The following is a 17,933-nucleotide window of genomic DNA, read 5'->3' as shown; positions in this document are numbered from 1 at the left end:
AACTGCAGGATTTAAGTCCCTGGCGGCGTAGTGTGTTACTGATGGTAGCCTCTGTTACTTTGGTCCCAGCTCTCTGCAGGTCATTCACTAGGTCCCCCCGTGTGGTTCTGGGATTTTTGCTCACCGTTCTTCTGATCATTTTGACCCCACGGGGTGAGATCTTGCGTGGAGCCCCAGATCGAGGGAGATTAGCAGTGGTCTTGTATGTCTTCCATTTTCTAATAATTGCTCCCACAGTTGATTTCTTCACACCAAGCTGCTTACCTATTGCAGATTCAGTTTTCCCAGCCTGGTGCAGGTCTACAATTTAGTCTCTGGTCACCTTTGACAGCTCTTTGGTCTTGGCCATAGTGGAGTTTGGAGTATGACTGTTTGAGGTTGTGGACAGGTGTCTTTTATACTGATAACGAGTTCAAAAAGGTGCCATTAATACAGGTAACAAGTGGAGGACAGAGGAGCCTCTTAAAGAAGAAGTTACAGGTCTGTGAGAGCCAGAAATCTTGCTTGTTTGTAGGTGACCAAATACTTATTTTACCGAGGAATTTACCAATTAATTCATTAAAAATCCTACAATGTGATTTCCTGGATTTTTTTTTCTCATTCTGTCTCTCATAGTTGAGGTGTACCTATGATGAAAATTACAGGCCTCTCTCATCTTTTTAAATGGGAGAACTTGCACAATTGGTGGCTGACTAAATACTTTTTTGCCCCACTGTACATACCCTGAAGTAAATGAATTGTGTCCAACAGAAAATTGAGCAAAAAAAATATGTTCGTTTGGGTTTTCATTTAGGTTTGTTTTTGCATAGATATTTACATGGGAAGGCAGCATATATCAAAAATATATGGCACTTAAGTGGGCAAATATATATGTTAACATTTAGAATGGGTAGATGTTTGTGAGTTGGCAAAACCCTTTATTTCTCAAAGCACTGAGATGTGAGACGCTCCCTGCTCGCTGGGCGGCGCTCTTTGCGGTGACCCTTGGTGTTGCGGTGACAGCGGTGCGGGGAGCGGTGGGCAGAAATCCTGCAGTGTGGCGTCACGACAGAAGAAAAAAGAGAAACCCCGCCCACTCTCTTCCTTTCCTATTCTGAGCCTCGTCATTGGCTCTGCGATACATTAGTCACCACGGTCTCCCCGTTCATTGGCCTGTCCGGCTTTCAGTCAGCGTGACCAAGAGGGAGTTGACGTAATCTCATCGGTAAATCAAGGCAACCCATCAATTCTTCTTTTCGACTGTGTGCAGTTCGGACGTCCGCCTTCCCATCTCTACAGGAAAATAAACTCACCAAGGGGTCGCGGGTAGCAATCACAGGTCCAACCGGCGGAGGATACCGCTATAATGGGTGATTTCCACCTGAGTGGACTTTACAACAGTTTTCGTGCTTGCGGATTTTGATAGAAACAACACATCTTGAAACGCCCGCTAGCTAGCGTTAGTTCTCGCCGCCGTCCTGTGGTGTTATCTTGGTGAAAGTCTTCAAACGTGAGTAAAAACGATGGATTAATATATTTATTCATTTCTTTAACGTTTGTAGTGCATGGTGTTGTTATAACAGTGTTATATTTGCAGTTGTCGGTGGCTGGTGAGCAGTTTTAGCTAACGTTAATGTCATAGACGTTAGTGTATTTGCACGGTTATCTTAATAGTCCTGGTTCCGATAACCGTTTTACATCGATGCTTCATTTGCAAAAAGTAAACTATTACTTATTTAAGATCATAGGATTTGCCTTTGGTTGGATACTTGTATCCTTAATACACACACTGGAGGTTACTTCTGTCTCGGCCATAAACAGAAGGTAAAGTCATTAACATTTCATGTTTCATCCCTAGCTTCCAGTTACATATACATAATAGTTCCTGTTAAAAGCATTGCACCCACTGTTAAAATCCTCAAACATGAAGAACATTGTGTCGAGTCTGTGCTGCTTAAATAAGCATGCAACTCCTCCCTGCACTATTCCACAACATACAGCAGCGGAGGATTAGCCTACTTCCTAACATCGGCGAATTTAATTTGAAAAAGGAGGAAATGTAAGCTCTTTGCCTGCACAGAATGAACCCTGTTGGATGGAGCAGACAGGCCCAGCTCACTGCTCGACTGTAGCTCACACAAAATAGGGTAGATAGAATTTCATGGGCGTATGCTTTTTAGCAAGTATGGCTGACTGCAAGGACATGAAAAAAACATTGGCTAATGTAGTCGTCGGCCGCGGGATGTTAAGCTTCAGTAGACTGTTAACACACATTGGAAAGTTGTCTTTAGAATAAGATAAACATTATTGTGTGTATGCATATCAATTATTACATGCATTATTCATATCTTGTATTTGTCCATAACCGTATTTTGTATATGCTTTGGAATACATATTAAATGCACTGCCCTATGTATCATTTATTTGATTGTTAAATGTCTGATGTGCTGCTGTTTACAAAATATTAAAGCCCTTCAGTGGTTTGGAGCCGCCATATTTGTTGTATGCTGTTATAATATAAATTTGCAGTGGGTGGACTTTCATTGTGTTTGATATACATTATGTGGTAATTGGTTCTGCATTATTGCATTTTCTCAGTGTATCTTATTTAAGAAAAGAAAACTAACACAGTATTTGCTTAATTTAAACAGATATTCTCTTTACAAATACGATGCCAACATCTGTTCTCTGTCTTTATTTCAGGAGGGATATAAAAGGAATCTTACTTGTGGACGTTTCTAAACCACAAAGATGTCGGGGGCATCTGTAAAAGTTGCGGTTCGAGTTCGGCCCTTCAACTCCAGGGAGACGGGCAAGGACTCAAAATGTATCATTCAGATGCAAGGCAACACTACAAGTAAGTAGTCTACTGGCATGCACACAACCAAACAACATGTCTTGAATGTATGCAGGCCTGTCTGCTGAGGGTCTATTTGGTATACCCCACATGCACCCACGTGGTCTTCCTTCAGGGCTCTAAGCAGGGAACAGTAGAATGAGCAAACTGAATAGTGGACGGTTGGGGACAAACAGCCTGAAAGAGAATAAAAGGCCTACTGAGGGAAATTCCTCCTCCTCTGAAGGGGGCTGCATGCCTTAGGAGTCGCAGTGTGAGAAATGCTGAGTTGCTCAATACTGGGAGACCCAGGGGTCGCCTCCCAGCCTGTGCCACCAATACCTTCAATTCATCAAGGCTTTATAACAGAGTTGATGTTTTAGAATGGAATATTTTTGTCTTTGTAGTTTATGAGTCTCTTATCTCCTAAACGACTGTAAAGACACTTGTAGAGATGTGTAAAGTGTTATGGCCTTAATGGTTATTTACGTTGTGCTGCTTTTTATTTTGCTGTAAATCTGACACAAAAACAAATGGTGGGGTTAAAATTCAGTGGCATTTGTGTCACCTTGACAACACATTATTGCAATCAGTAAATAAGATGGATGAATCGTAAATTGACCGGATTTGTTTCTGAAGCGTTATTTTTAAACTGAGGCTCTATGCCTCAGTCATTCGTGAATTGAAATAGATAGATGTATTCAAATCAAATATACACTCAAATCTAATTTTATTAATGTGTACTTGCCGTTCAAATAGAGAAGACTTGAATGTGAGTTGTAGTCTTGTGATCAACCTGCCTACTTCTGACTGTGAGTCATCATGTACTGTGAAGTGCTAGCTTCCTCCTTGCTCATGGTAGTGCTGTATTTCTAATTTCTGCTGACAGATGCGCACATTCTCCCTGACGGTAGCATGGAAACATTTTAAAACCAGTAACTAGACAGTATGTGACGGCAGAAACCTGTTCTTCTAGCAGCCTCTGTTATTTGCCTCAACTTTTGTCTGTCAGTCTTACCGGGCTCATTAGACTAAGCCTTTATGAATCTTCCATAAGATCAAGTGTCCCTACTAGCTATGGCTCACTTGCCCTTTATCTCTTAAACTCTACCAAAGAGAAGCTTTGTGTCAAATCCCCAGTACTTTTACTCCATATCCTTGGGTTTTCATTATGCCAAAGTCACTAGGAAGTGCTGAAGGGTGACTCGTGGTTTGTAGCAGAACTGCGGTGGAATATGCAGCTTTTTGGGGCTTTGTGTGTGTATGTGAGTGAGAGAGAGGAAGAGGCTGCAGCACTGCTTACTCTACCTCTATCACACGGGCAGATTGCAGAACAGAAAGGGAGGCTGGCAGGCTGCCATACTCTCCCTTCACCAGGACTTCATTGCAGATGGTACGCTGAGAATGCTGTCCTATTGAGAGGTTGAATGGTACCTTGTGGCTCCAACATGCTCATGTTCATACATGCAGATGAGATTTTGTGATATGAAGTGAGAAAACGTGACCTTTCTTTAGTTGTGGTTCTGCGTTTTTCGAAATATCAGAATCTACCAAAGCAAACGTACCTTTTTATTAATAACTATGCATCAGTAGTTTGTTTTGAAGGTGCTCAATGTTTCTACAATGTTTAAATGTGATGGCACACCCGTTATGACTTTTTATGGCTAGATTATAATCTATAATGGTATATGTTTAATAACATTTCTAAATAATTGTGCATGAGTATGTTTCTTTGATCTTGGCAAGTTTGTGTTTTCCTTCATTACTGGTTTTCAAAACAGATGGCCCATATAAGGCAGTGTATATATAACTTATGAAAATGTTATGTTGTAATCAACAAAAAATGTCTTTCGAGTATCAAATACTCCCCACAGAATTGAAAGGTTTTTTTAGTTTCTACTTTTTGTTCGGCTGTAATTCATCCTTTTAATTTCAATGTTTAATATGTCATGCTGCTTTAATCAGAATTAATGGTGCCATTGTTTTAGCACAAAACAGTATAATTTTATACATTACCTGTGAGGGTTTTTATTATTTTATTCCCTTTGATTGGATAGATCTGAATGTGACTGACAGCTGGGATGTTTTATGGAGTTGCTTGGTCAGCCTGTAGGTGTTTTGCAGATGTGTGGATGAGGCCATGACACACCCCTTATTGTTGTGACTCACTCAAGGGCAAATGTCGGTGTGTGTGTGTCAACAGAGACACAGAGAAAGAGAGGGCCTAGGGGCAAGGGCAGGATATGTTCTCTCTCTCCCTCTCCCTCTCCCTCTCTTTTCACCATGCATGGAGGGTTGTCAGGGATAGTGTGCAGGCAGAGGGGCAGCAAATTGATTATCCAGTGTGCAGGAAATGTGTCCAAGGCCTCTGCAGGCAGGCTGGAAACAAGTAAAGGCCTCTTTCACTGGAAGCTCTTAAACATACCAGAGCTAATGTAATTATAAATGGGTGACGTGATGGGCTGTTGCGTTAGTTATTGTTGGTGTTCCAAATGTTGAATAGCGCCAGAACACCCAAAGCCTGCCTTCACTGGGGCTCTGATGTGTTGTCCACATCGGCCCGTGTTATTTAACCCATGTGTTGTGTTCCCCCTCAACCAGTGAGCAGCATGAATGTATGGCTAAATATGGACGATAGAGAAGCATATCCCCTGATATGTTAGACCATTACATTGGCTTTAGTGGAACAAACCTGCGTTCAGATGCATTACAAAAGATACCAGCCCAGCTACACATGTTTTCCTCAACTGATTGAATGATGCACACTATTATCCCCCTAAGCTAAGGGTAAACTAATGCTAGAACAAACAAAAGGTCACTGTGTCAATTAAATGTTCACCTTTCAGATAAAATTTTGCTGAGTGTCCTCAGTGTGAGCTAAGTGGACAGTGACCTTACAAAAACCCTACAGGGAGGAATCATCCGTAGTGTCAGTTACACCAAAGAGGAGGCTATCACCACAGCAGAAAAGACAGTGAGCCCATATTGTATGAATATCAGCTAGCCGATACCTCACAGGGGAAGTAAGATGGGGATCATGGGGGTCTGGTTGAGTGATGGTCTTCTATCCTGCCGCTGAATCCTTCGCAGACAGGGCCGATTGACCTGATTAGGGCCAGTAATCCGCTCGCTTGCTTCAGGTCGCCACGCCCTGCTGCTGTAATCCCAGTGACCCTTGTAGGTGTACATAAGCAACGCACACCAACTCAGGGTGTTACATTCCTCATTGCCTCATGCTGAGATAGTTTGTGAGCAACATGCATTTGCACACATGCAGCACTTTCACATTCCAAGCTGACCAAAATGAGGAGGGAGGACAGGCAGATGTCCATGTCTGTGATCCGCTCATGCTGTGCCTCAGGAATTTCAGGCCAGACGCGCAAGTGCATGGCTTGCAGCTAAGACCGTTTTCTGTACACATACTGTACCTGTAACAGAAACTGAAAATGTTGCACTTTGTAACACACAGACTTGGACTTTAATCCGATTGATAAATGAGCATGTGGGACCTCGGTTTCCCTTTTTTAAATAATAATAAGGAACAGACAATAATCTTACATCTTACGAGTCATACAGCACTTTCACATCTCAAAACCTATCGCTGTCATATCCTCTGTGGTCATCTTCTTCGCTCTGTAGTCAAGGCAACAGCAACGTTTATTTTCTGCTGCAAAACGCACATCTTGAATGAATGAATAAAAGCTTTTCACTTCCTCCATTTACTTTTTTTTCACAACATCATGTGCTTTTGTTTACTTTGGCTCATTTCCTTCTGCCTGTTCATTTCTGCCCTGATACTGCTACAGGGCAGCTAACTGTGATCAGGTCGCAGTCTGGTAAGATGTGAATGATCTGGAGTTTTGACAGTTAATGATAGATGTTTGGTTTGGTTGTTGTCTATGTCCATTTTGTTCTGGTATTAGGGGGGTTTTTTGAGCAAAATTGAGACCAGCACAAAGCCTGATTTCATATTTATGGTTTGTTTTGGTGAAATTCTGCTCAAGTGAGTTCCGTTTAGTGAGCCATGAATACATGAAATCAAATTGCATTGTTAGTATTGATATTGCTTATTAAAATGTTTCACAAAGCCATGTTGGCATTTCCCATTGGCAAGGAATCATTTTTCATTAAGTGTTGTAAAGTGAAAAAGATACCACAACTTGGCATTGCATAATAGGGATACTCGGTATGTCGGAATGTTCTGAATGTGAACGTCAAAGTGATAAATGCCTATTTCACAAAATTGTGGATTCAGCTAACCAAGCCACTTGTGGTTTGTACTCTTCAAGACCTATTCAGATTGTAGCTTTTGTTTTCCCCTTGTACACACGGTTAAACATAAGAGTCTGGACTTTGCATCCTCTTTGCTTAAGTGCTGCATTGATTTGACAAACAGGAAAGGCTCTTCTTTGTTAAAGACATTTTAATAATGTTAAATTAAGGCCTCAATCTATAGAAACCCTTCTTTTGTGCCAGTCTGGAAACATCTGGGAATACCAAACATGGTAGAAAGCTGTACAGTCACCCTGAGTCTTTGTAACTGGAGAATGTGTTGGCATTGTTCTCCTGTTACCATCTTGGGGCCTGAGGAATCAGCTACAGATGGTTTTAAACAATAGGTATTAAAAGTGACGAAAACATTACATCATGAAAACCAATGAAAAGCCCATGACCTCATGAGTGAGGTGGGTCGTGCCTCGACTGTTGGAGTTCTCTATGGCCCCAAGCTTAAGTAACAAAGTGGAGTTTTAGGGAAGAAATATCTCTTACCCCCTTCAGCAAAGAAGAAACCATTTCATAGATGAAAGAATAATGTTTTAGCAGTATCTTAAAATACTCTTGAGGTATATTCACCTATTCAGTAATTGTGTGGGTTTGACTGCCCTTTGATAATAGCCTTGCTTGATCGACTTAATAAAATGAAGTTGACTTTGCTGGCACATAAATATATAAGCCGTTCATAAAAGCCTTGTCTTTCTTTATCTAACAATAAGCGGATGCAAAATCTTGTCTTAGATCTAAGTAGATCAAGCACAATATTGTTATCAGTGCAAATGCTTAATGTAGAATAAAGTTATGTCAGATCTGTGGCCCAATTGTTTTCTTAGAAGAGGATTTCACGTAGCATATGAAGCTACAGATGAATTTGATGTTTTTCTCAATGTACATGAGTATTTTTTTCACCTCATTTTATTGTAGCACACTCTCCATTTAGCCTGTGATAAAAACGGTGATGCAGAAAATGTGGGATATCAGAGGGGAGGGTGGCATTGAGCTGACTTGAGGGGGAAGGGTGATGTAAACGCAGCCACAGCAGCAAAGTCGTGCACGAGCACTGTTCACGTGTAGGACAGCGTGAGGCAGCATCAAATAGAGAGTCACCCAGCTAGAGATGATGGTGATGCAGATTTCATACATATTGGTGGAGGGGAATACATGGGATTCATGCAATTAAACCAAAACTAAAGAGAAGGCAAATCTGTGTCTTGCATCAGTTAATGTGTTGTCATTGTCCTGCAAGAAATATCATCTTGTTTTATTTTATTTTAAAAAGACATCTGTCAATGGCATTTGAAGATTTCTAAACATGTGATGCTGTTTCACTTGTTTCAGTTATTGTCTCAAAGTTATTGTCTTTGAAATGACATCAAGGCAAATCAGTCAGGGTTACTTTTGATTTCTTCTTTTCAGAACCAATACTAAATTAAATAAGTTGTTCACATAGAATCTTTCAGAAAAACCACAGATATTGTAGAATATTTTGATTCTCAAATGAGGTGTTCCCAGGGGATGCTGCTTCAATTGGCAGCTGGGATCTAGACCACACAAATCCATTAATGCTAGTAATACTACCAGAAATAAAAGGCCAACCACACGCTCACCCTCACATGACAAAGTGCAACAATGCAACGCTGAATTAATCTTCTGAAATACAATTCAGCCAGATCCTAAAAGGGCTAACAGTTTAACAATAGAACCAAATTAGTTAAATGGTTAAAAAGATTGCTTGTTTGAAAAAATATCACAAGCTTATTTTAATTGGATTAGCAGTGTTCCCATTCGGTCTTTTGGGGCAAGTGCACAGGATTATAAAGTTGGATAATAAAGAATGTAGTTTAGCCACAAAATGAAAGGAATACCTGCACTAGGCACATGATATTTATCGTATAGTATATAGCTGTATAATATGCTGTATAATGCCAGGTTCCATTTAGAGGAGGATTCTTTTCAACCACACAGTATCCATCTTCATTTATACTTGGTGATGCATTCAGGGGATGGTGTATTAAAGTTTTGGTACTCCTGTCTTGCTCCTCTTAACCGACTCTTTGGTTCATTGCCTAAGTTGGGTGTAATGGCTGGACTTTCCCACATTCAAGAGAGTGAAGCATTTGAGTTTTTGTGCCCTGACTGAAACCGCTCTTTCTAGCCTATATTGTTTGTTTTCCTCCCACAGTCTGAGGGCTGAATTCAGAGGCAAACTGGAGAGCTTTGCAGTCCAGGCACGGGTAGCTCAGTGGTGGGCATGATGTTCACTTTGTATTATTCATGAGTAGAAAACAGAGGGGTTGGCGGTATATTAATTTTCAAACTTGAGTTGATAAGACAGGAGTCTGGGCTCTTCTGCTTCTCCAAGATGGAGCTGTCTTGTGCTGTGTTTGAATACAATGCAGCTAATTCAGATCAGTACTATACACATATGCACATTACATACGCGTCACATGCAGAACCACTGTTCAACGCATCATTAACGTCCTCCATAGAGAACAAAGGTGGGATAAATGGTGTTAGTCATCTGACATTTGCTTGAGGCAACACTCATGTTGTGCTCATGTTTTCTGGCTTCACAGAAAATGTCAAACAAGTGATGCCTCTTGTATCTTTTTTCCAATTTAAAGATGGGCTTTGAACATTTACTATACAAGATTTTCACAGATCCTTGTGCCATGATGTCATGGAGTTTATATAAAGCCAGAGAACATTTAAAGGGAGACTTCAGTCTCTGAGTGGAGGCTAGTTGAGGAAATCCAGGTCACTGCTCTGTAAAATGGGTGCCTGTTGTAAGCAGTGAATGTAAGGGCCTCTGTATTGTCTGAACTGCCTCGCTGGCACGGTTGTCTACACACAATGCCTGGATCATATGATGGTCTGTGTGTTGTTTTGAGATACATCTGACACAATAAATATGCAACTTTTTTAAATCTACAGATTAACATTTTAGTTAAGTTTTCTGTAGCTTATAATTTTTGTTGGCTAATTTACGTATTTTAAAGTCATAGATTGTTGGAATCAGCATCTCTCTTTGCAGAAAAGTTTCACATTTATATAATGTAGATATAGCTATGGATCAATGCTTTGTTATGAATACAAAGACAGTTTTGTTTCTTCATGCATAATTGTGAAAAGGTTGACAGGCAAGTTTGAATGGTCAATGCATTAAGTGCTATTTTCAAACTGTTAAATAGCAGACGCGTCTCAAGCTGTGTATTACTAGCTTTCCATGACACGGGATGTGTCTGGAAAGTCCCTTGATCTTTCGAGGCAGCACCTGCAAAGAGGAGAATATCCTCCTTGGACCTGATCCATGAGAAGCGTTGCCGCTTCGGGCTGTGAAAACAGCTGAAACTCCTGACTAAGTATCCTGTATCATTTTGTTAATGTTGCCATTGAGGTGCAAACAACAAATATGTTCTTTGGACACGTTGGGGGATGTGTCCAGACAAACCAGGCATTAAACTTGATAGCAATTGGCATGTCAGTTTGGATATTTAGTGTTATTTCAGCTCTGACTTCATGCCAGTTATATGTGCCCTGTGGGTTTAACCCCCCATGTCATCACCTGTGAGGCTGTCTGATATCCCTATCTCTTTGTTGTAGTTCTGTGTTTGTTTAGCTTCTGAATGGAGTCCTGCTGGCTTGGCATGTTTTCTCTGTCTGGTGGCTTCTAGAAGCTTCTCTTTAGTCTCTGTTATCCTCAACTCAGTGCGTCTGCGTGAGAGGATCATATCAAAACGCATTGTCAGTCTCTGTGCTTAGGGACCAATGTATGGTTTGGCCAAGAGTTCGGCAGAAAGGTAGGGCGGCTGAAATCTGTCCATTCCTTCCTGTCACTGACATTCTGTCGGCATGCGAAGCACTAGCTGCCATCTGCTGCTGTATAAATAGGCCGTATTCAGAGCTGGAACAGCTGGCGCATAGGCCAGGACTGCGCCCTTTCCCACTGCTTTCCAGCTAGACGGGCAACCCCACCTAACGCTGCTTTAATGTATTACTTTTCTATCAAAAGTAAAATATAAATAATAATAATAAAAAGCTTTTTTTTTATTTGGGTGTGAGTTCGAAAAAAATATTGTAAAGAATTATATGTGCATAATAAGAAAAATCTAAAACTCTAAAAAATGTTCACTGTTACTCATAATGCTATTAAAGAAAAAATCCATTTCTGCTGCCAGCTGCAGGTCAGTGGACTCATTTATTTCAGTGTGAACACATCATTTTATTTCTTGGCCTTACTGATTTGCAGTGTCTGAATTCAGTCGCTTTCTATCAAACATATTGAAAGTTTCTTTATTCTAAATGTCACATGGAAGGGGGGGAGGAAGTTAGAAAAGGTTCATTGTGATAGGGGACTGTGCACATAAAGCCTTGTCATAACAGATTACGTAACGTGTTTTGCAGACTATGTTGTTAATTGCAATACCCTGCTTTCAGTGCATTGTTCTGGTGTCTTCCTGTGCTTTCTTCCCCCCCTCTCCTCTCTCCTAGTAGGAAGAGACAAATGACGTGATCAGCCTTCTTAGTAGAAACAGAGGATTTGTTAGTATTAGCTCTGTGCCTTCCTGTAGTTGTGCACTAATTATTTTGATGGAGCGGTTCATGTGATAAAATGACAAGGCAGAGTCTAAAAGAAAGTTTGTTGTAGCTTGTTTGTCTGAGTTGACGATGGTGATGTGGATTCTGGGGTGGAAGGTCATAACTCCTGACTCGGACAAACTCATATGCCGACCCGGGAAGCTCCAGTTCTTATTCTGACAGAAGGGCTCAATGGAGGGGCATTATTGAAATCCTGTACAGAGAGATTTTAATTAAAGGCCACAAGGCATCTCCCCAACCAGACGTGAAAGTGCACTGTTTCCGAAGCGGTAATGAAGATACCACATGTTTGTTTCTGTTTTGGAGATGTTGTACGTCCTGTGTTGTGGCTGCAGCAAGCTCAGCTGTGCTCCGACGCTACTTTTAGCCCTCATCTTTGAGCCGAGTCCAGTGACAACTCTGTCATCTGTGCTGCTGCCCTGGCAACTGAGCCATCACACACTCTCTTCCAGAGACACTCACTGGATACAACACCCAGCGCACTTCTGTGGCCACGTTGTCAGAACTAATATTAATGCTGCCTATTTGAGATTGAACAACCATATTAGTGGAACTGTTGCACTGTTGAAACCAGCGACTCATGTCAGCAGATGCTTTGCTTCACCACTCATGCACAAATTCTAACCAAGGCATGCCTTTTTAAAATGAGACAGCAGCATTAGAGCTGTAACATTATTTTTTGTTCTTCTTCACGTAGTGATAGGATATGGGCACATTGAAGATTAGGTGGCTAGTCATCATGATGTAAATGAAGTTCTTATTGTCCAGAAGTTGCCTAAGAATTATAATATGTTACTTTCTTGTCAGTATCAAATGAATCCAGTTGTAGTTATCCAGCCTTTGTACCTCGGTCGCAGCCAGTTGTTAATTCGGCATACTTCAAATTATGCTTATTTGTTAAAATGTCAAACAAATATAGGCTGTAGGCAAGACAAAAAACTAACTCGGTGACTGTTCCTGTTTACATCAACCAAAGCGACATGCCTGAAAGGTGTTGGAGGTGCGGTTTTAGGGTTTCGATCAGACGGCAGAACCACAGTGCAAGACTTTGAAAACCCCTGACCTAAACAAAAAATTCAAAACGTGTCATAGGTTTATTTTAATACATGTTATATGGCATTCACTGTAACAACTTTAAACCACTGAATTTAAATGTGTTTTTGCTTTGGGGGTTCCTTTTATTGTCTTTAGGCTTGCTATGCCAAATATAATCAATACAAAAGAAAATGGTCCAATTATTCGGTATACATGGTGAGGGTTGTAGGTTCTGCTGATGTTACAAAGGCTATTGTTTAGTCAGAAAATGCTGTCTGTAGAACTAAATGATGTGAATTAACTGAATGAAATAATATTTATAGAAGTGAACCGTTACATCACACTGTTGCTCATATGCACACAGACCCCAGGGATGCTATTAAAATTCCTCAGTCTCGCTGAAAGAAGCACACATGGTGTTCTGCACAGAAAATATTCCTGTGAATGCCAGGCTCTCAACCCACCCATTAGTTTTCCTAGTAAATCTTGCATGTGCAATCATGTAATGCCCTTACTCCTTCCTATGATTGCGGACAGGCATCGATCAGCTGGCACTAACAGCTAGTAGCTCCTTAGAGGGTTACTGGAAGGGTGTACATGTGTTCGGCCATTTTAGACTCTGCTTGTCTGCAAGTCTCAGGTGAATGGAGCTAGCTTTTAGTCCCCATCTGGTGCTCGGAGACCTCCTAACAACCTAATTACTGAGGGGTATCTTTGCTTCCCTGGCTGGATTAAAGACCCCATCTCGAACACTGGAGCACAAAATGTCTGCCGGCTACAACCAGCTGAGATATGTTCTTTAGATAGCAGGATGTGGTTAGTTGACTGGTATCTACCCCGCCTTGAAATAGAAAGCTCCTGTGGAGTGCCAGCATCATGCCAGTGTTGTATTCTGCGGAACAGGAACTGAAAATACAGAGCTGTGGCGTTTTGGATAAATAAACATGTGAACTGTTATACCACCCAGCAGCTCGTGTCTGTTCACAGCACATAGGGCTGTGACTGAATTTCTCTATCTTTAGAAATACACAGAGATTCTCCTACATTGTCGTTCCCACGCTGATCCTTTTTATGCAATGGATGTTTAGTTTATGTGATGGCCTCATCGTGACACGGCAGTGATAAAACAAACCTTTGGTGCTCTTTCTGATATTTAGCCAATCAATGCTGTATCACCAAGAGTAATGTCTTTGGTTTTTTTAATAATCCACTTTTCAAAAGGTTTTGATGCAGTAAAAGTTGATTCTGGTATTGCGTTTTAATACCTAAGGGTTTTTAAAGGATTAGAAAATCTGTTTCATGAATAATTGTAATCACCATTTACAGTGCATTTTTTAAAAGTGCATTTTAAGAATTCCATGTAGTTTCTACAGAGCAGTAATAGAGGATGCTCAAGGCGAGAGAAAACAGAGCGCAATGTGCTGCATCCTCTCCTTCTGTGCCAAGTTAAGGTTGTTATGGCAACCAGATTATGGTTCTATACCTGTTGCCATGGTTGAGAAAGACGGAGTGATGACGTTCATTAGGCATCAGAGTGAGTCTGCCATTTTTTGTCCGGTATGTGTCACTGACGGGAATATATACTATTAATGGAACGCAGAGGTATCCCTCATTGACATGTTAATGAGGGACTTTTATACTATCTATGCATCACATAGATTCCGCTTGTAAGTGTGATGTTCAAGAGTGTAAAGGGAACCGAGTGACTGATTTACAGCTGAGATCAATTTGGTGAATCATGCTGGAAAATATTAAGATGAGATACACCATTAATGTCCCCATGGGGTAATCTTCTCGGTCCTGCAGTTCCACAGTTGATCAAATCTTCAATAACACTGCAACAACACAGAGTCCATGTAACTCTGTAGGTTTTACATACCTGTAGTAATGTGGCACTCCTGTTTGCTGTACTTAAATGCACCTCATTTTTCTTCAGTTCGCAACATTTTGTTAATTAAAGTACGTTTTCTTGTCAAATTTGCAAGATAAACGAGTTTTAGTCGCTCAAATAAAGAGATTCTCATGTACTTTTTTTGTAGCTTTTTAAGACATCACCTTTGACTGAAACCGCAATGAACATCTTTTAACTGTTGTCTGATATTATCAAGAACAAAATATGATGCTAGAGAACAGTTGGTTTACTGAAAGTAAAAAAATATTGTTAGTTGCAACGCTAGTGCACACATGGGCCATTGCCAGCTCCATTTCTTATTGAATTCTTTCTTTTTAATACATACTTATAGCATCTTACATGAGAGACACCCTCTAATGACGCACTGACAGGACCACTTAGATGAGGCATCTATCTGCTCTGAGAGCAACGGAGTGGGCAATTGAAGAAGACATTCATGCCACATCGTGAGCATCATTCACCTTTAATGGACGAGCACTCTCCCACTAGCTGCTAAACAACTACATCCACCAAGTTCTCTGATGAGAGACTATGACTGAACCTGGGAAGAATCTGAGACAAGAAAGCTTTAGAAATTAGTTTAGCTCTGTTATTTGTTTTAAACAGCGGATTCCCAGTAAAGCCAGTTCTTCAATGTCAGTCCACTGGCCTGTCATTGGCATCCAACTATCTCATCATCGTTCTGTTTTTACTGCGTCATTAAAAGTGAATTTGACTGACACTGAATGACTCCAAACTATACGACCTCTTCATTAATAGCCACTGTAGAATAGATTGTTCCAGGAAAGTAGAAGAGGCGCACTGGTAACTTAAACCCTGCCTTCGTTACTTCATTCCTTGGCTCCAATTTCACATTGGAGGCCAGTTGAAGGTGAAAATGGGCTTTATTTAGCCACCTGCCTTGCTATATCCTCTTCCAGTGCCCAATATGGAAGCTGTGGACCCGCACCTTAACCTGTGTGAAGATTGTAGGGGGTTCACAGTCATGCATTGTTTTTACCTGTGCAAGGTTGTAGCTACCCAATTTTTAGTGCAGTGGTAGCTGCTACAATCATCACATATTTAGCATGAAGCAATTAGTGTTCTGGTTTCTGAGGACACGCTGTGCTTTTTCTAACAGCATGGGACCTGTGGAGGGTGATATGCAATCCCTGTCTCTCCACATCTCCTGCATAATTGATAAGTTAGCTGAAATCCTCTGAACACATAAGGCACTCTGCCTAGGACATCTTGATGCTTAAGCCTCTCAAGCGCCCTCATGTCGATGAGGCAGACTTGGCTTTTTTTTGCCCATTAGCAAAGAGCCAAATTTTCATTAAACAAAGACAGTTAATGCTTTCTGGCCCACATTGTAGATTTGGTTGACAATAGACAAAAGACACTATAAATGTATAGTTTAAATATGTTTTTCTTTTTAGAAACTGGTTTCTATTTTTGCTCTGTTTGGAGTGTTGCTATGCCATTGAGCTCACCCATCAGTCCTGAATATTATTTTTTTCACTATACTCTTTATTACCCCTTTCTTTTCACCTCCCCCTCTTTACTGGTGCTGGAGGTATGCATGTGTCTGTATGAGTGAACTCTCTGCACTGGCCTCTGGTGCAAGGCAGCTACAGTCAATAGGTGCAGTTTGAACAACTTGAGTATGGGTATCTTTAAATATCCTTCAGTAATTGCCTTAATCCCCTCCTGTACATATTCAGTGCAGAGTGTATCAAGCGTGCACACTACTCCCAGGGGTAACAGCATGCGAGGTTGAGAGGGATGACATGCCAGGCATGGCTGCAGATTCTTGTTCATTAAGAAATGTGTGTATGGCCATAGGGACCGGCTGGGGGTAGTGCAGACGTAGTGTCAGTCATCATGCCTCTAGCAGATACAACAGCTGACGGTGCTAAAGTGACAGTAGGATACATGTTTTTGTTATTTAAACTATGCATTTGTCTTCGGACACTGGTTAAAGATGGCGTGTTTGGAAAGGTTGACACAACAGTTGCAGTTCTCAAAAAAGCCAATGGCTCATAATTCGACACTGGTTCATGTGACTTTCTGTTTAGAATATATAATAGTAATGTGAACATCTGATCTGAGCAGTGTCTATGAAGACCCACTTTTTGCCAACCAGGATAACAATACATACAATTGTGGTCCATTTAAACTGAATAGTAACATTTTTTGGTTTTGATTAATGATCAGAATGAAAACCCTAATAATCACTTTAAATGAGGAATGGGAGTTTGATTGGATGTTTGAATTTTAAGTTACCGGTGAGGGTATTAGGCTTAGGGTTAGGGTTTGACAAAGAAAGTTTATTGGCAATAGCAACTGAGTGTGCCAGAACAACACAACAAAACAAATAAAAACTAAATTGAAATATATTTGATTTGATGCTCTCAATCAGAACTAGAAAAAAAATACTTAATTGAATCAAAATCCTAATTGAGTCATTTAAAGGATCACGTGATATATTAATTAACATTAAAGCCAGATGTTATCAACCTCATTACTAACTTTGTTCTCCCCCTTCACAGCTATTCTCAACCCCAAACAGCCAAAGGAACCAGCAAAGACCTTCAGTTTTGATTACTCATACTGGTCGCACACTACGGTAAGTTTTCTTTGTTCGTTAGTCTAGATAAACAAACACCAACCGTTATTGATATGTTGTCTCTTTAAAATAACACAAGCGTATTGAAATTCTATACATTTAAGCCCCCTCTCTGTCTTTCCCACAGCCGGAAGACCCCAGCTTTGCATCACAGAACCTTGTGTACAATGATATTGGCAAAGAAATGCTGGCCCACGCGTTTGAGGGCTACAACGTCTGCATCTTTGCTTATGGCCAGACAGGAGCTGGCAAATCCTACACCATGATGGGCCGGCAGGAGGAGGGGCAGGAAGGAATCATTCCCATGGTGTGTTCTACAATACATCATACAATACATGGCAGATATTAGGAGACTTTGCCTGCTGTGTTTTATTTCTAAGACATAGCTCTTCGTCTCTGAACATGTTATATCCTTATCCTTATGTATGTAGGAGGCGATATTAGCAAATATATGCCTTTAAGTCAACAAGTTGGACATGACATAATTTTACCCTGAAATTTTACTTCAAGCTATTTATTTGCTGTAATGAATATTGATTATTTTTTACATAATTAAATTACAGTTTTTTTCTGATAGACAATATAATGGCATTGGCATTACCTGTGGTTCACACCAGTAGCTCTGTCAGCACTGTTTTTCCGCTGTTAGCCCCACTAGCTGCTAGCCCCACTAGCTGCTAGCCGACAGC

General features: G+C 40.7%; 1 protein-coding gene across 10 annotated transcripts in view; it reads left to right on the top strand.

Moving 5' to 3' along the window:
- Nucleotides 1–1,247: 1,247 nt before the first annotated feature.
- Nucleotides 1,248–17,933, top strand: part of kif1b (kinesin family member 1B) — a 57,123-nt gene continuing 40,437 nt past the window's right edge. For all 10 annotated transcript variants that reach the window (XM_063890707.1, XM_063890465.1, XM_063890255.1 and 7 more), the window contains exons 1-4: nucleotides 1,248–1,489; nucleotides 2,683–2,836; nucleotides 17,168–17,244; nucleotides 17,372–17,551. In XM_063890707.1, coding sequence (XP_063746777.1) covers nucleotides 2,731–2,836; nucleotides 17,168–17,244; nucleotides 17,372–17,551 — 363 coding nt within the window. In that variant the 5' untranslated portion in view covers nucleotides 1,248–1,489; nucleotides 2,683–2,730. The remainder of the gene's footprint in view (nucleotides 1,490–2,682; nucleotides 2,837–17,167; nucleotides 17,245–17,371; nucleotides 17,552–17,933) is intronic.

This window comes from Eleginops maclovinus, chromosome 1 (genome assembly GCF_036324505.1).
Source record: "Eleginops maclovinus isolate JMC-PN-2008 ecotype Puerto Natales chromosome 1, JC_Emac_rtc_rv5, whole genome shotgun sequence".
In the NCBI taxonomy this organism is placed as follows: domain Eukaryota; kingdom Metazoa; phylum Chordata; class Actinopteri; order Perciformes; family Eleginopidae; genus Eleginops; species Eleginops maclovinus.
This window is presented reverse-complemented; position numbering and strand designations above follow the sequence as displayed.